The sequence below is a fragment of the Oryctolagus cuniculus genome, chromosome 1 (genome assembly GCF_051225735.1).
Source record: "Oryctolagus cuniculus isolate XC-2025 breed Fujian yellow rabbit chromosome 1, ASM5122573v1, whole genome shotgun sequence".
Lineage (NCBI taxonomy): Eukaryota > Metazoa > Chordata > Mammalia > Lagomorpha > Leporidae > Oryctolagus > Oryctolagus cuniculus.
The window spans coordinates 201,627,933-201,651,345 of NC_142867.1; the positions used below are offsets into that span (position 1 = coordinate 201,627,933).

General features: G+C 44.1%; 1 protein-coding gene across 6 annotated transcripts in view; it reads left to right on the top strand.

Moving 5' to 3' along the window:
• Positions 1-220: 220 nt before the first annotated feature.
• Positions 221-23,413, top strand: part of NCBP1 (nuclear cap binding protein subunit 1) — a 43,978-nt gene continuing 20,785 nt past the window's right edge. The window contains exons 1-12 of one of the 6 annotated variants that reach the window (XM_089318640.1): positions 221-405; positions 1,798-1,855; positions 8,134-8,219; positions 9,088-9,188; positions 11,645-11,801; positions 14,066-14,173; positions 14,807-14,928; positions 15,688-15,757; positions 16,206-16,421; positions 19,594-19,691; positions 20,341-20,404; positions 21,790-21,900. In XM_089318640.1, coding sequence (XP_089174766.1) covers positions 11,742-11,801; positions 14,066-14,173; positions 14,807-14,928; positions 15,688-15,757; positions 16,206-16,421; positions 19,594-19,691; positions 20,341-20,404; positions 21,790-21,900 — 849 coding nt within the window. In that variant the 5' untranslated portion in view covers positions 221-405; positions 1,798-1,855; positions 8,134-8,219; positions 9,088-9,188; positions 11,645-11,741. Of the gene's footprint in view, positions 406-1,797; positions 1,856-8,133; positions 8,220-9,087; positions 9,218-11,644; positions 11,802-14,065; positions 14,174-14,806; positions 14,929-15,687; positions 15,758-16,205; positions 16,422-19,593; positions 19,692-20,340; positions 20,405-21,789; positions 21,901-23,413 lie in introns of all 6 variants that reach the window. The other 5 variants (XM_089318646.1, XM_008263220.5, XM_051856292.3 and 2 more) reach the window with 5 other exon arrangements.

The following is a 23,413-nucleotide window of genomic DNA, read 5'->3' on the forward strand; positions in this document are numbered from 1 at the left end:
TCCTTCAACCACCACGCCTCCGAGTCTGGCCCGCGGCCGCCGGGCTCTGGCTGGCTGACGCGGCGGCTTTTTCTGCTTGGCCCGGAAGGACCCAAAGCGGAAGGCGGGAGAAGGAAGCACCTGGCAGGCGGAGGAGGCTCGAGGGGGCGGTTGCGCGCCAACCAAACGCCCGAGAGGCTCTGGACGCCGGCTCCGCGGGGTCCACCCGGCGGCCTCGCCTCCGTGCGCTTCCGGGAGCCGTCTAGAGCGAGTGCGCCTGCGCGCCGGCCGGTCCGCGCGCCTCGCCGCTGTTCTCGCGCCGGCCGGCGGCCCGACGGTTCGTGCGGCGCTTCCCGCCCGGCGTCTCGGCTCAGGGCTCACTGGCCGGCGGCATGTCGCGGCGGCGGCACAGCGACGAGAACGACGGTGAGTGCGCCCGCGAGGTTTAGCGTCCCGGGTCTCGAGGGGAGGGACGGGAATCCCGCCTTCCCCGGCAGCGTTTGGGGGAGCCAAGGAGGGAGGCGCCGCGCGGGGCAGCCGGCCGGCTTCTGGAAAGCGAACGCGCCCCTTCCGCCCTTGCTCCCCGTTCCCTTTGTCGTGAGGAAGGGAGCCCGGGCGATCCCCGTGGGCAGAGGCGTCTGCTCTCCAGGGGCTGTAAAAAGTTTAGACCTGCGCCGCCTGCAGGGATCCTTGACAGAGCCCCAGGGGTCCTGGGGTTTGGCTTCAGCCCGCAAAGCTGCGCCTGGGCTGAGCTCTCGGAGGACTTGGCGCAAGGAAAGGAACAAAGGCGTGTTGTGAATTGCGTTCCGCACCCCCTGCCCCGTCCGCCCTCCCTGTGAAGGGGTAGGAAAAGAACTCGGGCTCCCGCACACCCACAGGGACACGTGGTGCTGCGTTGGGTAGACGATTAGAGTCCTAGCTGGAGAGCTCTCAGGCCCGGGTGCCCGCGTCCTTTCCCGACGGCTTGTGCTCAGGGAGACCACGCTGTTGCCATCATGCAAACGAAATGGTCTTGCTACTGCCAACAGGAAAAGATGTGTGGGTTAGACGCGAGCGTGACGGTCCGTCCGGAACACACACGGGTGAAACTCGAGCGATTCTGGTGTTGCTGTTTTCAGTGCGTTCTTCCTGGAGGACAGAGTATCCTAGAGGTTGGGCTTCAGGATCGGGGACCCGAGGGTTTAGGTTCAGAGCAGACGCGGCCCTCCATTTCGTGGGCTTGCCCAGGTCGTGTCACCTTCCAGAAGCTTAGCCTGGGATAGGACAGCGGTGGTGCTGGTTCTTGGGAGGGTTGAGGGAGATGGCACACACAACCAGAGGTTCAAGGGGATGCTCGTTAATTCCATCATCTGTTAATGCCTAAGATGTAATAAATACGGAAGGAAAGCCAAGTCGAATGCAGCGTCTCCACTAACGTTTATGTCTCCTGGAGTGCCGAGGCACTTGGGGATGGAGGAGAGCAGGATTGCATGTATTTCCTATGTGCAGTGAAACATCAGATTTCCACCAGGGTATAACCTGTGAGGATATCCTGGTTCCCTTCTGGACACACCTGTCGGGGCACAGACAACAGTGAGAACAAGTCCAAGACTCTCTCCACAGGTGTAGCTCCACTGCACACTTTGATTTTTAACACAGGAGACTTCCTGGTATAACCTGTGCAGGACACAGAAAATATAATTTTCAATGCTTCATGTTTGACTAGTCAAAAACTAATGCTTAAAACATTGCTTGGGTTGTAGAGAATTTGAGCCTTTTCCCCCATTTCTTTTGCTCTTCTGTGCCTTCTTTATCCACTCTTCCTCCTCTCCTCCCTAGGGCATCCCTAAAGGAGGAGGAGGAAGTGTCACCAGTGGACAGCCTGCAGAGTTGGAGTGTAAATATGTAGAAAAGTAACCTTGGCTTTGGTTGTTGAGAGGCTTGCATGGCTTTTTTGAAGTTAGCTCTTTCATACCAGCTGGCAGCAAAGTCGTGTCCATCTGGTTCCTGCGTGGAAACCGCTTCAGAATTGAGTAGATGCATCAGAGCATTTCTGGCTTGTCAGCTTTGGAGACACTGATTGTCCTGCCTTTCCATATGCTTGACTGCATACAGCTGGCTGTTCAGAGCCTCAAGTTTACCATCCCTGAGTTCAACCAAGGGGGGAAATATTTGGGAAGAAAGTCTTGTGTCAGTACTGAACTTGTCCGAGATGTTTCTTCTTGTCATTCTCTGAACAGTAGTGTTCAGTTATGTACCCAGCATTTACGTTGTAATTATAAGTAATCCAGAGATGGTTTAACGTATACTGGAAAGTATGCATAAGTTGTGTGTAAGCACTACGCCCTCTTATATTAGGGACTTGAGCAGCCGTGGATTTTGGTATTGGGGGCAGGAACTGAAACCTCAGGGATCCAGAGGGACTGCATAACCATTTATTCAAATCAGGACCAGCCAGGCACTCCTCACTACTTGCAGCATAGCAATGAACAGTATGGAAGGTGGCCTGGCTTCTCTGGGGAGACCAGTAGAGTGAAATGTATCCTATAGTAACAAGTGCTGTGGGGAAAAGTGAAGTCCCTAAAGCCAGTGGAGAGTGTTATGCTGGGACTGTCCTCTGTGGGTTGATCAGGAAAGGCATCCGATCCAAGGCCTCAGGGGACAGTAGAGCAAGCCATGTGACTGGGGAAAAGCTGTGGCCTGGACAAAGCTCAGTACAGAGACCCTCTTAGAGCGTTCCCATCATGCTCACAAAACAGCAAGGAGGCCAGTGTTGCCGGAGCAGGTGATATCACAGAGGTAGCAGAGGGTCTGATGTTTCTGGACAGTTCTTAAAAGGCACAACGTTGTGATGCCACTTGTGACTGAGTTCAAGTCCCAGCTTCTCCACTTGTGATTCAGTTTCCCACTCATGCGCATGTGAAGGCAGCTGAGGGTGGCCCAAGTGCTTGGCCCCTGCCACCCATGTGGAAGACCAGGTTGGAGTTCCAGGCTTCTGCTTTCAGCCTGGCCCAGACCTGGCTGCTGTACCCATTTGGGGAATGAACCAACAGATGGAAGTTCCATATCCTCCCCCACCCCCACCCCCCCTCTTTCAAATAAATAAGTGTTTTAAAGAGAGGTTGTAGCAGTGAAGTTTGTTTAGTAGTCAATTTATAGACAGGAAGAGAAACCTTAAAGTAATTTGTATTGATACTAGTCCCATGCTACATCTAACTTAGCTCTTAGAGTCTTTTTTTTTTTTAAAGATGCATCTGAAGCTTTTCAGTTACTGTAGGATACATATATAATAAGTGTTAAATGTTGTTTGCTTCTAAGGTATATTTTTGGGGGCCAGCGTCATGGCGTAGTGGGTAAAGCCACTGCCTGTGATGCCGGCATCCCGGTTTGTGTCCCGGCTGCTCCGCTTCTAATCCAGCTCCCTGCTTATGGCCTGGGAAAAGCAGCAGAAGATGGCCCAAGTGCTTGGGCCCCTGGTACCCATGTGGGAGACTTGGAAGAAGCTCCTGGCTTTGGCCTGGCTCAACCCTAGCTGTTGTGGCCATCTGGGGCGTGAACCAACAGGTGGAAGATCGAACTCTGTCCTTCTAGCTCTGACTTTTTTTCTAAAGATATTTTTAAAAATCATAGCTAAACACTGCATCAGGGGTGGCAGGGATCAAAACAGTGGAGTTTAGGCGGTGGGGGAACTTGAAGATGTGCTCGGACTGAATGGGAATCTCCTTGGCCGGGATCTTCTTAGCATTGTAGTCCCTGCAAGGACTCCATATTAACCCTGTTTAAACTACTTAAGAGTTAGGTCTTCGTGTATTAGGCTGCACTGCTTTTTGTTTAACTATAGAAAAAAAGAGGTGTATTAATTGTGAGGCAGAGTATAGTTTGTTTCAGAAGTGATTTTAATTTCAGTTTTAAATCTGCAGGATGAAAGTATTTTTGTTTTTGTTACTTTTTGTCTTTACTGAAGAGTTAGTTTTTGGGGCCAGCACTGTGGCTCAGTGGGCTAACACCCTGGCCTGAAGCGCTGGCACCCCATATGGGCACTGGTTCGAGACCCGGCTGCTCCACTTCCAATCCAGTTCTCTGCAATGGCCTGGGAAAGCAGGAGAAGATGGCCCAAGTCCTGCACCCACGTGGAAGACCTGGAAGAAGCTCCTGTCTCCTGGCTTCAGATCGGCACAGCCCTGGCCATTGCTGCCAATTGGGGAGTGAACCATCAGAGGGAAGGCCTCTCTCTCTCTGCCTCTCCTCTCTCTGTGTAACTCTGACTTTCAAATAAATAAATAAATCTTTTTTTTTTAATTTAAAGTTTTCTACTTTGGTGTAAAGTTTTTTTTTTTTTTTTTTTTTTTTTTTTTTTTTTTTATTTGAAAGGCAGAGTTACAGAGAGGAAGAGATCTTCCATCCGCTGGTTCACTCCTCAAATGGCCACAGTGGCTGGAGCTGGGCTAGTCAGGAGCCAGGAGCTTGAGTCTCCCACGTGGGTTCAGGGGCCCACCGACTTGGACCATCTTCTACTGCCTTCCTTCCCAGTTGCATTAGCAGGGAGCTGGATTGGAAGTGGAGCAGCCAGGACTTGAACCAGCACCCATATGGAATGCCCGCACTGCAGGCAGCAGCTTGACCCTCAGTGCCGGCCCCTCCAGTGGGTTTTATAGCCATCTGCTTTTTTCTGTATTAGCCTAGCATGTCAGAGTCAAAGTAGCAATTTACATCTGTAACTTGTATTATAAAACTTTCACTGTTGCTGGGAATCCTATTCTTGTTTGAGGGCTACTGCAGAGTCTTTGAAATCATACTGCTGATTCTTGGCCAGTGCCGCGGCTCACTAGGCTAATCCTCCACCTTGCGACGCTGGCACACCAGGTTCCAGTCCCGGTCGGGACGCCGGATTCTGTCCCGGTTGCCCCTCTTCCAGGCCAGCTCTGTTGTGGCCAGGGAGTGCAGTGGAGGATGGCCCAAGTGCTTGGGCCCTGCACCCCATGGGAGACAGGAGAAGTACCTGGCTCCTGCCATCGGATCAGCGTGGTGCGCCAGCTGTGGCGGCCATTGGAGGGTGAACCAACGGCAAAGGAAGACCTTTCTCTCTGTCTCTTTCTCTCACTGTTCACTCTGTCAAAAAAAAAAATCATACTGCTGATTCTCAAACTGTTATTTTTAAAGTGTGTTTTTCTGCTCCCTCCTGTTCTCACAGAAGCTCTGTTCTTAATTCAATCTTGTTACTGTCCGCGAGTTCAGGATGTGTCTGTTCTCTTACCTCTCTGTATTCTCGAGGTGTGGCACCTTTGACCTCATACTTTGTGCCTCTTCCCATTCTCTGAACAAATCCTGTCGTTCATCGTAGCCAACTATGGAGAGGATCTGCAGTTGAGACGTGGGACTGTGTGTGTATCTTCTAGCATTCCCAGAGGGATCCCACTTCTCTCCCTGCAGCGGTGTTTCCCAGGCTTACCTGGAGGCCAGGAGGGCGCCTTTAAAGGCTAGAGCATGATGCAAACTGCACTGAGTCCACTGGATAGTTAAATCCAGAGGCTGTGGATAAAGGATTAGCAAAGCAGATTGGCCAGAAAGAAGGGAACTAGGCTCTCATTTGGCTGGTTTTTCTTTGCGTTCTCCCAGCCTCACCAAGATCTGGTTCTGAAGAACCCTATTTGTACGTTGTGCTTTCTGGAACAGGGTTTTTCAACATCCATGCTGTGATGTTATGGGCCAGTTTATTCTTTTTTGTTGGGGGATGTCCTATGCCATGTGGCATGTTTGTCAGCATACTTGGCCTCTGCCCACTAGAGGCCAGTTGCACTCCCTCAGTTGTGACAACTAAAAGTGTCTCCAGAGATTACTGCCACATGGCCATGGCGGGGTGTGTGTGTGTGTGTGTGTGTGTGTGTGTGTGTGCAGAATCTACAGCTAATTGAGAAATGCTGCTCCAGAGGAAGACTTTTTCTTTTTTTATTTGAAAGGCAGATTTACAGAAAGGCAGAGAGAAAGGTCTTCAGTCTGCTGGTTCACTACCTAAGTAGTTGCAACAGCTGGAACTGGGCTGATCAGAAGCCAGGAGCTTCTTCCAGGTTCCCACCTGGGTGCAGGGGCTCAAGGACTTGAGCCATCTTCTGCTTTCCCAGGTGCATTAGCAGGGAGCTGGATTGGAAGTGGAACAGCTGGGACTCGAACTGGCACCCACATGGGATGCCTGCACTGCAGGTGGCAGCTTTATCTGCTATGCCACAGTGCTAGCCCTGAGGAAAACTATTTTAGTGTCCTGGCTGATTGCTTATATAAACATTGCATCAGATGTGAGGGTTTTTCCCAGTGAATGAATGAGTTCTGGAAATAAAAAAACCTTTGTATGGAAGAATGGTAGAACCTTAATAGCTTCTGCAACTTAAAAATCAAGGTCACTGTCCCACCATGCCACATGTGTCCACTGCAGATATCACTAGGAATTTATCTCATTGTCATACTGCATGCGCGCTGCACTTCTTGTGGCATTATCTTCAAAATTGTATTCTAAGTCAAATGAAAATGGTAAATAAGGGATTGGGCCAGTAACTTTTTTATAATACTTCTCTGGTCTTTAGATAGAAAAATTGATTTTGTTCAGCTTTACTTTGTGTGGTATCTGAAAATCATTTCAGTCATTGGAGAGGCGTGAACTCTGCAAATTTAGAATAGCCTGGTGCTGTGTTCGTGAGGATCACTGTAATTTAAAGCCAAGTGTTCAGAGAGAGTAAATAATCATCAACTCTGTGGAAAGAATAACTCAGATTGGCTATTAGTTCTGAAGAAGATTGAAAGTTATTTATAACTTGCCACTACACAGTCCTATCTCCAAGTGCAAATTTTCATTATTATTAGTACAGATTCCAACACATGTGCATACTGCTGCCTCTGTCCACAGGCATGCAGTGCTAATCATTTAATTGTTGGAAGCCAAAAATTGAATTATATTAGGAAATTAGCCAATATCGTGTAATAATAGCATCATGGTCCATACTTAATAACATCATCTTAAATTTTAAGCTGTTTTACACCACAAAAGGACTTAAGATGGATGTGTTAACAAAATAAGAGATGATCAGCAGTGAGAATATGAACAATATATAGTCCAGAGCTTGAGGCTGATTTGTAGCACGTCTTCTTTCAACTTGAATTCTTTTTTTTTTTTTTTTTTGGACAGGCAGAGTGGATATAGAGAGAGAGAGAGAGAGAAAGGTCTTCCTTTGCTGTTGGTTCACTCTCCAATGGCCGCCACGGCTGGCGTGCTGCGGCCAGTGCACCACGCTGATCCGAAGGGTGGAGCCAGGTGCTTCTCCTGGTCTCCCATGGGGTGCAGGGCCCAAGCACTTGGGCCATCCTCCACTGCACTCCCGGGCCACAACAGAGCTGGCCTGGAAGAGGGGCAACTGGGACAGAATCTGGCGCCCCGACCGGGACTGGAACCTGGTGTGCTGGCGCCGCTAGGTGGAGGATTAGCCTAGTGAGCCTCAGCGCCGGCTCAACTTGAATTCTTTAGCAGTCAAGGTGATTGGTAATGGTTTCAGAGTGGTAGATTTTTAAAAGTAATCTTGGATTTGTTTTTTAAATAACTTGAAAAACAGGGGAAAGATAAGGGGGAAAAAGAGAATGCTTCCATCTGTTGGCTAGCCCTCCAGATGCCTGCAATTGATGGGGCTGAGCCAAGGCTAACCACCTATCCTAGAATGGTTTTTGAGTGAATTAGTATCAATAATTATTCAGTTAATAGCCATTCAAGCAAGGAATCATTTACATGAATATGAGCAAATGATACATTTTCCTAGCAGTTATTAGCAACAGTGCTTGGGGCTTTGTATGTATGTTGGTAATAGTTCCTGTTGTGTGGGGTAATCTGAACAGTGGTGCTGTGTGATCTGTTGAACCAGTTGTGCCCACAGGACCAGTCAGGACAGCTAGATTGCATAGCTCCATGAGCACTATTCACAAAAAATTTACCATACATAGCGCCTCTTAGAGTTACTGTATGTAGTGACCCTGAGAATGGAGACTGTAGGTTGATCCAGCCTAGTCTGAGAAATGGAGTATCAGTTAAGATGTTCTGCTCTAAGTGAAAAACAGTCCCACAGAAAAGATTATAATCTATAAATAAATTTATGATAGCAGATTCATCATGAGATGTTAATTTTTTTGTTACTGAAATAGGTGGACAGCCTCACAAAAGGAGAAAGACTGATGCAAATGAAACTGAAGATCATTTGGAGTCTTTAATATGCAAAGTAGGAGAAAAGGTACGTACCAAATGGTTAATTTGTGTGACCATGCTTCTGTTCCAAAGTTGATGCAGGTTGAAGCCCCTGGGATGCAGATAATTGAGAGTTTTTAGTGGTAATTGTTAGAGAAGTCTTAGAAGGGGCCTAGACAGTGGTGCTCTCAATTATAAATGAACTGAGCCACACCCCGATGTGTCAGGTAGTTTGTTCAGGGTCAGAAGGTGCATTAAGAGAGATGCAACAGCGCATGGTGGCCTTCTATTTTTGATACTTTGCCGTCTTCACTGTGTCTTTGTCCGTTTTGTATTGCTGTAAATGCCGAGGCTGAGGACTTGGAAAGGGAAGATTTGTCTGGTTCTGTGTAGTGGTGGCTGGCTTGTCCAAGCAGCGTGACCCTGGCATTCCTCCATGCCCTCCTGGCTGTATCACAACGTGCTGGAGAAGTGGGAAGGGGGATGTCTGTGTGCAGAAGGGACGTGAGTGTTGAGTGGAGAAGCTAGAGCTGGGGAGAGGCCTGCTTGCTCTTTTATACTAACCTATTCCTGTGAGAGCCAGCCCATGCCACAGTACCCGCCTGCGCTAATCCAGTCCTGAGGATGGAGCCCCTGTGACCTAATGACCTGCCATTAGCGCTACCTTATGACCAAGCTTTGAGCAGTGCACCTCGGGGGAAGAAACTGTTTCCAAGCCATAGCAGGCTGCTTATTTTTTTATTTTATTTATTTTTTGTTTTGTTTTCATGGATTTTTAAGAATAATACCTGATTCACTTCATGCTAAACCTGTCATAGTGCCTTATGCATATGAAATCTTAACTTGACCATATAGAAAACTTCATTGGTATTCAGATTACTGAATACTTGACAGCTGTTATGTTGCCCCTACAGAGTGCCTGCTCTTTGGAGAGCAACCTAGAAGGTCTGGCTGGTGTTTTGGAAGCTGATCTTCCCAACTACAAGAGCAAGATCTTAAGACTTCTTTGTACAGTGTATGTATGCAAAAGATTTATGAATCCAGGTGATAATGTGTTATCTACTCTTAAATGCTTTGGGAAATGTTCAAAAGTCGTGTTTATGTTGCAAATGTCATGGCTCTCCTCTTGGGAAATTTATACAAATGAAATGATCTTTAGCCCTTTGAACTCTTTCTTAAAGATAAATAGGACTAAAATTGAAAAGTTTTGTTTGTTAGAACCGTAGAATCATGATTGACTTTTTAAATGAGAAAGTAGACATTTTCTTTCCCAGAGATTTTATTTTGTAAGCATATACTTTTAAATGTATAAATAGAGTTTAACTTATTTTTTTAGCTGGTAGTACCAAACAAATTTGAGAACTGGTAATTAAAGTTGTGGTTCTTGGGAGACAGAAAATGCTTTTGAAGGTATTAATAGACATAATCTTCTGAGTTAGGTTGGCTAATACTGGTGACCGCATTTTGTGAGGATGTTACGGTGGGAAAAGTCTCATGAAATTATGAAAGAGTCTGTCAGTAACCAAGATAATGATCTAGACTTTCAGGTAGACATTGATTGCTCTGAATTGCTGGCCTTGCAAAGAACTAACTTCTGGATAAATAGGGGTCTTCGTAATTTAAATGAAATTATAACCTCTGTAAGCTGTTTTTGAATTATGAAGGTGACTTAAGTTTTTTGGTTTTGTCTTTTGGAAGATCTTATTTATTTGAAAGGCAGATGACTATAATCTTCGATCCACTGGTTCACTCCCCAAATGGCTGCAGCAGCCAAGTTTGGGTCAGGCTGAACCCAGGAGCCCAGAACTTCATCCTAGCCGCTCATGTGGCTGGCAGGGGCCCAGTTACTTGGTTTGTCTTCAGTTGCCTTCCCAGGAGCATTTGTAGGGAGATGGATTGGAAGAGGAGCAGTAGGGACTCAAACTGCACTACCATATGGGATGCTCACATTGCAGGCACCCTAAACCCACCATGCCACAGTACCGGCTCCAAGTTATTTTTTTAATGCAGTTAATTTTTGAAGTTTAAAAAATGCACATACAGTTAGTGGGTTTCATTTTAACCTCACATTATTAAAAGTACAGTTAATTTGCTTTAGAATTTTCAAGAGGAATACAGTTAATATTCAGGAACACATATCTTTAAAAAACTAATAAAAATCATTTTGCTGTGGTTATCCAAAAAACTCCTTCTCTTTTAAAAGCACTTAGTAGCATGGAATAGTGTTTATACTTAAACTCTTGTCAGAGGCTATGTTTGTTTAAGGCTGTACCAGTATTGCTTGGCACTATTTTTTAATTTGAGGTTTGGGGAGGTTTATAAGGAGTATGATTTCTGTCCAAGTATTTTTGAAGACCTAAATTGTCCCTAATGCTAGATACCTTAGGAAAACCTTTAACTAGATTTATAAATATGTAAGGTTATAAACTTATAAGAATCCCTTCCCCGTTGAATTATCTCAGGAGTCACTTTAGTGTTTGAACTTATTTCTAAAGGCTGCCTAAATTATGAAGCAACAGTTGCTTCTTCTAAAGGTTTATTATTGTAATCCTCTCTCCTACTTTTCAAATAATTTTAATGAAATCAACAATGAGTACCAAGTTAAGATTTCAACAGTTTAAGTGATAGGAAATTAGTTGAAATTGGTTTTATTCTGCATCTTTTATAAGTGGCTAGAATAGTGTTTCTCAAAGTGGAATGGGTCCCATGACATTTGGTTAGTTAAGTTTTAAAACTCAGTGCTGTGCCATGTGCCACTCCCCCACCCTCTTAATGATTTTGCATTAAAGAAACTTGTTGTACCCAGAATCTTGTATTTTACCATGGAAGTCATGTCTGGGGAGCTGCTATTTGATTCTACTCAACATACTTGAAGAAAAACTGGTCTAGCGTGAGCTATGGTATTTATTTCAGTGGTGAAATAACTTCACAATTAAACCGTTTTCTAATTTTTCTTTAAAGATTTTATATATTTGAGAAATAGTTACAGAGAGGCAAAGAGAGAGAGAGAGGTCTTCCATCCGCTGGTCAACTCTCCAATTGGCCGACCCGAAGCCAACCAGGAGCTTCCTCCAGGTCTCCCATATGGGTGCAGGGGCCCAAGCACTTGGGCCAACTTCTACTGCCTTCCCAGGCCACAGTAGAGAGCTGGATCGGAAGCAGAGCAGCGGGGACATGAACCTGCGCCCATATGGGATGCCGATGCTGCAGACCGGAGCTTCAACCCTCTGCCACAGCGCCAGCCCCAGTCTTTCCTAACTTTTTAATTAACTAGAATTAAAGTGAGAAAATTGGGAATCCATGTCTGCAGCTCTTCTTATGGACACATAAGCTTTTTATGGAATAGTTTTACAAACATAATGGTGATCCTATTCCAAAAGTAATGAATGATGAAACATTTATATGAAATTCAGCAAATTAATATAATGCCATTGTTTTGGGGGTTTCCTGTTGTACTGGTTCTCAAATCAGTGCACGTCTGTTACCTGAGAAGTTGACAATTTATACAACGTTGGTTGGACTGCTGAATGCCAGGAATTACAACTTTGGTGGAGAATTTGTAGAAGCTATGATTCGTCAACTTAAAGAATCATTGAAAGCAAACAATTATAATGAAGCTGTGTATTTGGTAAGTTTTTATTTCTATAATTTTGAAGTTTATTTGAGAAACGGAGCTCCCATTGGCTGGTTCAGTTCACAAATGCCCATGATGGCTGGGGCGGGAGGCCCAAACCTGGAGCCAGGAACTCGGTCCAGGTTTCCCATGTGGGTGGCAGGAGCCCAGGCATTCTGATGTGGATGCTGGTATCCTGACCTGTGTCTTAGCTGCTGGAGCGAGCACCACCCTTAACTTTTTATTTCTGTATATCATGACTTAGTGTTGGTATGGAGGAAAAAGGTAAGCACTAACTAAATACTGTGTCTTTTCTCTTGAGAGTCAGTCTCCTATTGACCCTAACAACTGCTCTTTTAAAACCGTTCTCATTAAAGGCACCACAGAGCTCAATACCAAATCCAGGGTCTTTTTTCACTCGGAATCCTAGCTGGTTTCCCTGTATCACCTGCCACCTCCTTTTTTTTTTTTTTTTTTTTGTTAATAGGCAGAGTTAGTGAGACAGAGAAAGGTCTTCCTTCCATTGGTTTACCCCCCAGATGGCTGCTACAGCCGGCGTGCTGCACCAATCCGAAGCCAGGAACCAGGTGCTTCCTCCTGGTCTCCCATGCGGATGCAGGGGCCCAAGCACCTGGGCCATTCTCCACTGCCTTCCCGGGCCACAGCAACCAGGACAGAACCCGGCGCACCAACCGGGACTAGAACCCGCGGCGCCAGCTGCCACCTCCCTTCTATTCCTCATCTTTTACTGGGTCATCTTCCTTTAAACACTCTGCTAGCTTCATAAACCACCTTTGTTTTGATGCTGCCCCCAAATCTGAAAGTGTTTCTCCAGTTTCAAACTTTCTCATAAGTACCAGACCTGTATTTCAAATGTTCCCTGCAAAGCTCTAAGATAACCTTACCTGGAAATCCTTAAATTAATGTCAGTCACATTTCCTTTTTATCTCCTCAACTCACAGTGGCCACTGTCTACTTGGTGACCCACCCAGAAACCTGAGTGTTAACTTTTGTCTTCCTTTTGCCTTTTGAGTTGTTTGCAGCCTACAGTTCTGCCTCCTAAATTTCTCTCATATTTGTTCCTTCTCTATCTCAAGGGCTACCAGTGTACTTCACACCTTCCTCCTCGTGTTCATAAGATCTCTTTAATTTTTTCACATCTAAATTTTCTTTCAGTCTTTCTGCAGTGACACCAAAGTGTTCTTTGTGTTCAGCTCATGGTGGTTGGTGTCTAAAACCCCAATTCCTTCCCATTGTCCTCAGTGATCATAAATCCTGGGGAAAAGGTGATTGACTGGGTTGCAGAAAGTAAATATTAGAACTCATTTATTATAAATGGAATTAAGCCTTAATGTCTAAAACATAAATTGGTAGTGATCCAGTATATATTGTAAATATACCTGTGTTGGAGATAAGGGATCAGATTCTTTTTATGAAGTATACTGTCAGAGTCTGGACCCTCATCAGGCTATAAGACTGAGGTCCAGACTCTAGCTGGACCCTTAGTGGTTGCCCTGATCTGTTTCTTCGTACCTCCTACACTCTCCGCTGTGTCAAAATTACCTGCTCCCTAGTTTGCCCTCTCTGCTCACTGCTTGAGGGGTATGTACCTGTTAGGACCTAAGCTAGTTACTGCCTTTATGATGCTGACCCTACTCACTCTGTCACTGTTCTTATAGCACTTTGATTTGCCTCTCAGTAGAGGACTCATCCCTTTGTGTGAGAATGTGCCTGCCAGGATCTTACCTGTAACAGGAACTTTAGAAGTGCTTACCAGTGGCCACAAAGGGCACCCAATAAATTAAACAGATTTTCCATTATTATGGTTCAGGAAAATTATAGCCAAATGGGAAAGGACTTTGTAGGTGATGTCACTAAGATATATACAGGCTGAGCTCTTAGTGTCGTGTAGCATGGGAACCTGTGAGCTCAGGTTTTCTGTTCTTCATGTGGTCTCTCTCACAGCTACTCAGCTCTGCCATTGTAGCACTAAAGCTACCATGGACAGTGTATAACTGAGCATGACTATCTTCCAGTAAAAATTAACTGGGTGCTGAAATTTGGGTTTCAAGTAATTTGTGTTAGAAAATACTCTTTCCCACCCCTCCACCCCCCAAGAATTTAAAACCTGAAAGCTTTGTTGGTCCACAGGCTATACAAAAACAGAGTACGCTAGATGCAGCCCTTGGGCTACGGTTTTTCAAACCCTTGGTTTAGATCGTGTCTGTTGTTTATTTTGAACATTCAGATGTAATAGCAGGAATTGCTTGCCCCCACAGGTCCGTTTTTTGTCTGATCTTGTGAATTGTCATGTGATTGCTGCCCCATCAATGGTTGCTATGTTTGAAAATTTTGTAAGTGTAACTCAGGAAGAAGATGTGCCTCAGGTGAGAGAACCGCTTGTGTTGAATTTCATCCGTTTAGCACCAGGAATGTGTTAATACAATGGCAATAAAAGATCACAGTATAAATTCTTGATACCTGAAAGTTAGTAGCTGAGTTACTGGTGGGTTTTCCTGACATCGGTGTATTAACCCCAGTGATTATGCCTGGGAAGATCAGAACTGTGTGTGCAGACATGCTCTGGATTGGCCAGATGTCATTCTTTAAAAAAAAAAATATTTGAAAGGCGGACTTACAGAGAGGTGGAGAGGTGTCTTCCATCTGCTAGTTCACTCCCCAAATGGAGCAACAACCAGAGCTGGGCCGATCCAAAGCCAGCAGCCTATAGCTTCCTCCAGGTCTCCCATGTGGGTGCAGGGGCCTAAGGATTGGGCCATCCTCCACTGCTTTTCCAGGCCATGGCAGAGAGCTGGATTGGAAGTGAAGTAGCCGGGACTTGAATTGGCACCCATATGGGATGCTGTGCCACAGGCAGCAGTTTAACCCACTGTGCCACAGTGCTGGCACCCAGATGTCATTCTTAAGCCCTGTTAAATAGCTTCCATAGGATTTCCCATTCAAGAAAATAGTAGTTCACTAGCACATGTTTTTAATTTACCTGTTTAAAACTTTCTCAGGTGCGACGGGATTGGTACGTGTATGCATTTCTGTCGTCATTGCCCTGGGTTGGAAAGGAGTTGTACGAAAAGAAAGATGCAGAGATGGACCGCATCTTCGCCAACACTGAAAGCTATCTTAAGTAAGGGCATAGCTCAGTGCTTCTTGTTATTTAGATAAGGGATACTGTATAGATAAGATAAATGTGTTGTATGTCTTATGTGTTATGTTAGTGATAGTCATTTGACTTTTATTTGTCAAACATAAACGGTAGCATTCCTGAAGGCGGTCTCTAGGTAATCTCATTCTGCTGCTGTTGTATCTTGGTGAGTCCTGAAAGTAATGGAATGTTTGCTTACTCTGCCAGTGCGGAGGCGTTGGTAACAGAGCTCCTTTCAAACTGGTTTTGTACATGTTTGTAAAATGCATTAAAAACCTTACTACAGTAATTCCTCAAATATCAGGGCACATAAGAATTACTATGGTGTTTTAAAATACTCAGACCAAACCCCCAGACCTAATGAATTACACTATTTGGGTTATTTCCAATTTTCTGCCGTGTTTCAGTGAATGTTCTTGTATGTGTTTCTTTGTATACATGTGCAAATACATTTATAGAGGATGTGAATTCTTAGAAATGGCATTACTGAGTTGAAGGTTCGGAGTAATTTTGCTACTTTTAGTCAAATGGCTTAACAGATTAACTCCTCTGCCAACAATGTTGAGACTACAGATTTACCTACGTGTTGACATTATATAAAGCAGCATCAGAAATGTTGATACCTGCTGATCCAGTAGGTGAAAATTTTGTTCTGATTTGCATTTTATTAGTCATGAAAACAGGCACACGTGTTTTTACATTTTTAAAAGCCTAAATGTAGATTTTCATGTTTATCTTTAGAAGACGCCAGAAGACTCATGTGCCCATGCTACAAGTCTGGACTGCCGACAAACCGCACCCACAGGAAGAGGTAAATTGACTTGACTCCTGTGACACAAACACAGTTTGTTAGTAGACTCTTCTTTCTGTAATATACTCAGAACCATTCCTTGAGTATGCCTTCACTGGATTTCCACACTTCAGGTCAGGGATCCAACTCTTGATAGCCCTAAACCTATAGTGAGTTTAGTAAATCTTCAATGGAACAGAGGCATTATCTTGCTTTTTAGGATCCCAGCCATCAAAGAGTTCATGTATTTCGACTTCAGATGCTCATTTTGAAAAATGTAAGAGATGACAGCTCCAGATAGACTTTATAAACAAGTAGTTCATTTAAAAGCAAAACATAGCACCGTTCTTTTGTAACATATGTACTTGCCAGTTAGCTTACTTTTGTATCCTGTATTTTAGAGGGTCATTATTTTTGGTCTAGTCAAAATGTTATCTATATCAATTATTTAAAATTAATCTTTCTTTAGTATTTAGATTGCCTGTGGGCCCAGATTCAGAAATTGAAAAAGGATCGCTGGCAGGAGCGGCACATCCTAAGACCCTATCTTGCCTTTGACAGTATCCTGTGTGAAGCACTGCAGCACAATCTTCCTCCGTTTACCCCCCCTCCGCACACTGAAGACTCCACGTACCCCATGCCCAGGGTCATCTTCAGAATGTTTGATTACACAGATGACCCCGAGGTATGTATCAGCTCCCACCCACTTCCTGGAAGAAACATGTGTTACATTAGATTTGTGATTTAATCTGGCTTGATTTGTGTCTGAGATAACATTTTGAGTTGTTTTTACTCCTAAGATCAGTAGTTGGCCGGCGCCATGGCTCACTAGGCTAATCCTCCACCTAGCGGCGCCGGCCAGGTCAGGGCGCCGGATTCTGTCCCAGTTGCCCCTCTTCCAGGCCAGCTCTCTGCTGTGGTCAGGGAGTGCAGTGGAGGATGGCCCAAGTGCTTTGGCCCTGCACCCCATGGGAGACCAGGAGAAGCACCTGGCTCCTGCCTTCGGATCAGCATGGTGCACCGGCTGCAGCGCGCCGGCCGCGGCGGCCATTGGAGGGTGAACCAACGGCAAAGGAAGACCTTTCTCTCTCTCTCTCACTATCCACTCTGCCTGTCAAAATAATAATAATAATAATAAAAAAAAATCGGTAGCAATGAGGTTAACTTTTTAATTCAGTGGATAATATACTCTTTTATTATGCAAGAAATTCTATGTAGCATGTATAAATAGATGAGAGAACACAGTGTGCAGGTAAAGAGTATAGATCTGAGGGCCAGGTAGGATCGGGTTTTAATCCTGGGCTAGTCAGATAGTACTTGTGTGATCTTGGGTGATTATTTACTTCTCTGTGCCCTATTTCCCTTAAAAGAAATGATAATATATGCATCTTAGAATATTGTTATGAGGATTAAACTTGTGGGGCTAGCCTTATTGCTTAGTAGCTTAATCCACCTCCTGCAGTGCCAGCATCCCAGAGCTCTTGTTCAAGTCCTGGCTGCTGCTCTTCAAGTCCAGCTCTCTGCTAATGCACCTGTGAGAAGCAACCCAAGATGACGTAGGAGACAGAGATGCTGTTCTGGGCTCCTGGCTTCAGCCTGACCCAGCCTAGGCTACTGTAGCCATTTGAGGAGTGAACTAGCAGATGAAATATCCCTCTCTGCCACTCTCTTTCAGATAACTAAATAAATGATAAATCTTTAAAAGTAATAATAGTTAGCTCATGTAAAATGTGTGAGTGTCTGACACATGAATGTTCAGTAATTTTGGTGATCTTTGTTACTAAGGCTGTTTGCCAAGGAAGAGCACCTACTTTTAGAGATTGTATCTTTTTAAAAATTTTATTTGAAAGGGAGAGACAGAAAGAAACGTATCTTCATTTGTTGTTCACTCCCTAAATGCCTACAACATCTGTGGCTAGGCCGGCCTGAGTCTAGAAGCTAGGAATTCCAGCTGGATTTCCCGCTTGGATGTCAAGAACCCAGGTATCTGAAGCTGGACTGGTAGTGGAGATGGGAGTTGATCCTAGGCACCCAGATAAAGAATTTGGGTACTCCAAGTGGTAGCTTAACCCACTGTGCCATAGCATCCACCCCAAGATTATCAAGATTATCTGTATCTTAAAGACATCATACCCTTTTTTGAAAGACCAACAGGGAGAAAGATTTCTTATTCACTGGTTTACTCCCCAAATTCCCACAACAGCTGGGCTGGGGCCTGGAAACTCAGTCTGGAATCTCCAGGTCCTCCCAGGGTGTGCATTTGCAGGAAACGAATCAGGAGCAAAGCCAGACCTTGAACCCTGATGTGGATGTGGGCAGCCCAAGTAGATCTTAACCTTTGGCCAGATGCCCACCTTGACATATTGTTAAGTTGTTTGTATTATGTAATTATTGAAAACACGCTAATGAGTACTTTTCATTTTAAAAAAATAAAGATTCATATAAGGTGACTTTATTGTTTTTAAATATATGTATTATGTAAGCAAATGTTGACAAGCATTATACTTTAATGATTAATTGAGAAAATACAAATTGGAGGCCAGCATTGTGGCATGGCAGGTAAAGGCTCTGCCTTCGATGTTGACATTCCATGTGGGTGCCAGTTTTTGTCTCAGTTGCTCCTCTTCCGATCCAGCTCCCTTTTAATTGCCTGGGAAAGCAGCAGAAGATGGCCCAGGTATTTGGGCCCCTGCCACTGACATCCTGGTTGAAGCTTCTGGCTCCAGGATTCTGCCTGGCCCAGCCCTAGCTGGGGAGTGGTCCAGCAGATGGAAAAATCTCTTCCTTCCTGCCCACTCTTTAAAACAAATAAATAAATCTTAAAGGAAAATGATAGATTTTCTTAAAATTTTCATAGTAATATTTTGATATAAAAATGTATGCTTTAATTGTTTTCTATCTCAGCACTTGTATGACTGTCTTACAATAAAAGCCAGGCAGGAAGCACAGTGATTAGCTGATAGGTTCTGAATAGACACTTGCCTGGGTGCAGTCCCATACCTGTGGCTTAGTGTTGCAGGGTTGCTCAGCCTCGGCACAGTGGCCATCTTGGGGCAGATAGCTTGCGGAGGCTGTCCTGTGTATTGTAAGGCACCTAGTGTCCTTGTCCTCCACCCTCTAGATGCCTGCAGCACTCTTCCAACCCCAATTGTGACAACTAGAAGTGTCCAGAATTTGCCCAATTTCCATTTTGGGGCAAAATTTTCTCTGCATTGAGAACTACCACCTACAAGGGTACTTTTGAATGTTAGTGAAGAAGTGGAATTAAAAGACAAGTTTATTTTGGAAATCCATGTAGTTTTTTGATAATATATTTTCCATGAGCTTTTGAAAGATCCTTTATAGGTTTGAAGAAGTTTTTTGCACCAAAAAAAAAGACTTCTAAATTCTTACTTTCCGTGAGCTTTTGAAGTTCATGTCAAATTTGAGTTTGTTTTTGCCGATCTCTTTTCTGTGCTGTGGGAAGGTGCTTATTATCTCAGCATTTTAGTGTGTGTTCTACCTCAGAGAAAAAAAACTACTGGATAATCAGCTGCATATACAAAATTAGCACCTTACTGCCTGTTTTGCCATATTCCATATGTAATGAAATGTTTTTAGTCAAAATTATGTAATCTAAATCTAACAATCAAGTTTACATTGAAGACTGGTAAAGTCCTGTGATTCATTGTGCAAGGGGAATTAGAATGAACCTCGGAATTTGTTTCTCTTGTACTTACTTACATTTTGGGGGGCTGCCTCTGTAGTGTGCCTAGCCATCTTCTGCTAGAGTATCAATACACAAAATAATCACTGTCCTCACAAGGAAAGAGGTGGGTGTTTTGCTGGATATATATACATTTGGTTTTTCTCTCCAGGGTCCTGTCATGCCAGGGAGTCATTCAGTGGAAAGATTCGTAATAGAAGAGAATCTTCACTGCATCATCAAGTCCCACTGGAAGGAAAGGAAGACTTGGTAAGATTCTTCCCGTGGCCCTCTCAGAGGCGAAAAAGAGCAGCCCTTCTGGCGGTTTGCTAAGAGCAAAATGCATGTTATGAGTGTAAGAGAATCTTCTATGCTCCTGACTCCCTGTCTTGCTAGATAAAGCTAATCTCTAAAAGCTCTTGGTTCTCAAGGCTCCTCACCCTCAAATATTACGCAGTGAACATGTGATGCTGCCCCCCCCCCCCACTGTGGGTATTTGTCATATGCTATAGAGAACTTGAATAGGGAGCTATTTTTGGTTTGGATGTCATGGAAATAAATGAATACTAATGTTTTTGCTATTTTCTAGCATTTAGAAGCCCAAGCTTTGGTAGAGTGTATTTTTAATAAAATTTTCTTAGACCTTAAAGTTTGGCTTAAGATTTTAAGGTGGAAAGGAATATAGTATGTTGGGATGATCTATGCTATCAAAACTAAGTTAGTAGATCTGAATATTCTTTTTTAGTATTATTACTTAGACTCCTGTTTCTTGTGGTAAACATAATCATTTATGCCACAGTTAAATTAGAACATTTCAGAAAAGATTTCTTTATATCCGAACACACTGCTTTTGAAATTGCTTATTTGATTCTTCGTGTGTCTTTGTATACTTACTAAACTTCAATTATGCTTTTTACAGTGCTGCACAGCTAGTGAGCTATCCAGGGAAGAACAAGATCCCCTTGAACTACCACATCGTTGAGGTATGCATTACACGTGGAGCTTATCCTAAATTCTAGAATCTTTCTATTGACCTTAAAGTATAATCTGTTCTTAGCTTTTTTTTTTCCTTGCTACTTGTCAGGTACTGAAAATTAACAAGGGGCTAGGAAATTGCTGTCAGTTTTGGTGCTCTGTTAGCCATGTTAGTAAAGAGAAAAAAGGAGGTTGAGACCAGTAGCCAAATGGAACTTTGAGTTGCCTATAAATTATTTATATAGTATGTCTTCATTCATGGATAGTTGTTAAGGATAATTTAAGTTAACTTCACACTCTGTCATTAAATTTGTCCACTTAACATGTATAAGTGGCTTAACTAGTTTAATATGCTGTTTTACTTCAGGCAGATAGCATGCCTTTGGCTGTTCTTCTAGCCTCACATTAATAGCATACACTTGTCTAGTGTATTATTTCCTGTAGCACAGGGTAGGAATGAGTCTTTATTTACTCTTAGAAATCAAAAGAGCCAAATGGCTTGAAAGTATGACGAGCAGCAATGCTGTGTACCCATGTGAACTCAGACACAGGGTGATAGTAATACAGCTGAGCTTTGTAGAGAATGAATTTAACTCATGAATGGTGTCTGCTTGACACAGATCAAACTGATTCCTGCCTTATCCTGTTATGCTAAAGTGTTCTTGAGAGAGCCCAGTTATTTTGAGATGCACATTTTATTTATATTACATTTTTGTGCTTTATAAAAAAATTTTTTAGAATTAATGTCTGTCCTATCTCTGTTAAACATGAGTTTGCTTTTGCTGTGAACTTGGTTCACTGACATGTCAATTGAAATAAATGCAAAGTGTGTCATTTTTAATCTGTACAGTGTGTAGAAATTCATCAGACTGAAGTGTAGGAGTGTGAACGGTGCGGGTAAGGGGAGAGCGTGTAGGCCAGGGCTTTAGAAGTGGTCGGGGGACCAGAAGTTTCTGAACACGAAGCATGACAAAGTCTGGGACTAGGTGTCTTTCAGGTAGCAGTGTGGAATGACTTGACTGTCATCTGTTTCCTGTCCTCAGAATCTAATAAGTGCTCACTGCTTAAAGGAACAAAACTCTAATCCATCTCTTGAGTCCCTCAGCAAACTACCTCCCTGAATCTGCTTTGAAATTTCCACATGGGAACTAATCAGGTGGCCCTCTGGGAGGATGTCAGATGCACATAATCTTAGATTCTTCCCTGGTTCAGTCATAGAGAAGAGGTGCTTGTTTCTGTACTCAGTTATGGGGCTTTAAAAGAGCAAAATTTTTAAGGTTTAAAAAGTCATTCTTTTCATTACAAATGCCATGACGTTAGAGTTCAGGCCTTTTGAATAGTGGGGGTGCTAGGCAGCGTTTGTTTTGGTTTCTGACTCCTGATTGTCTTGTAGGTGATCTTTGCAGAGCTGTTCCAGCTTCCAGCACCACCTCACATTGATGTGATGTACACAACACTTCTCATTGAGCTGTGCAAACTGCAGCCTGGCTCTCTACCCCAAGTTGTATCCTTACCTTTGCTTTTCAAACTTATTTTTTGGCCTGGCTTTAAGGGATTATTAACTTTCTGTTTGTGTGTTTAAATTTTATATGTGTGTGTGCATGGGAGCATGCCTGTATTATGTATGTGTACTTGTATACCAAAAAATTGTGTGTATAGATGCATACATCACTGTTTGGGTTAAGAAGTTCCCAAAATACTATAAAAGAAAACATCTTGGCATTTTTCATATTAAAAAAAGAAAAATTCAATTCTTCTGGACTAAAATACAGTCTTCTGGCTTTGGTCTCCAGTAGATTAGATATTCATTTGATTGGAGGATAAGGATAAATAATCCTTTGTATACCTGATGTTCGACTCCTTTTTTTTTTTTCTTTTTTGACAGGCAGAGTGGACAGTGAGAGAGAGACAGAGAGGAAGGTCTTCCTTTTCTGTTGGTTCACCCCCCAAATGGCCGCTGTGGCCGGCGTACTGCGCTGATCCGAAGCCAGGAGCCAGGTACCTCCTCCTGGTCTCCGATGCGGGTGCAGGGCCCAAGGACTTGGGCCATCTTCCACTGCCCTCCCAGGCCACAGCAGAGAGCCAGACTGGAAGAGGAGCAACCGGGAGAGAATCCGCTGCCCTGACTGGGACTGGAACTCGGTGTGCCAGCGCCGCAGGCGGAGGATTAGCCTATTGAGCCGCGGCGCCGGCCAGTGTTCAGTAGTGAACAGTCTGTCCCCATTTTGAAAAAAGTATTAATTTATTGAGTTAGCATTTCTCAATTTTGATGTTATTTCCTCAGGCTTTAGAGTTTACGAGAGTGTGGTTCTGATTTGCTTTGTTTTGATAGAGAAACATCTGAGTACGAGACATGGACGTGGCAGCTAGGCTGTGATCCCTCCCCCTGTTAGAGACTGCGTTGCCGTGCCTTCAACTTGGTTGGTCCTCCTCCCTGTGGGACCCCTCCACTCTCATCATGGTGACATGATGGTCATTCCTTCCCTTCCCTTCCCTTTCATTTATTTAGGTGTTTTTTGTTTTTTTTTTTTTTTTTTGTTTTTTTTTTTTGAGATTTATTTATTTATTTGAAAGAGTTATACAGAAAGGAGAGGCAGAGAGAGAGAGAGAGAGAGAGAGATCGGTCTACCATCCGCTGGTTCATTCCCCAATTGGCCTCAATGGCCAGAGCTGCACCAATCTGAAGCCAGGAGCTTCTTCAGGGCCTCCCCCATGGGTGCAGGGGCCCAAGGACTTGAGCCATCTTCCACTGCTTTCCCAGGCCATAGCAGAGAGCTGGATCAGAAGTAAAGCAGCCGGGACTCTAACTGGCACCCATATGGGATGCCGGCACTGCAGGTGGCAGCCTTACCCAGTATGCCACAGCGCTGGCCCCTCCCTTGCTTCTTAAACTATTGTTTCACTGGAAATATAAGAAGACTGTATTTTGCCATTTGAAGGTTCAAGTTTCTCTAATGGCATTAAATCGGGTTTCTTAAAACGTCTGCTCTGTAACTGAATTTTATCTACTATTTCTC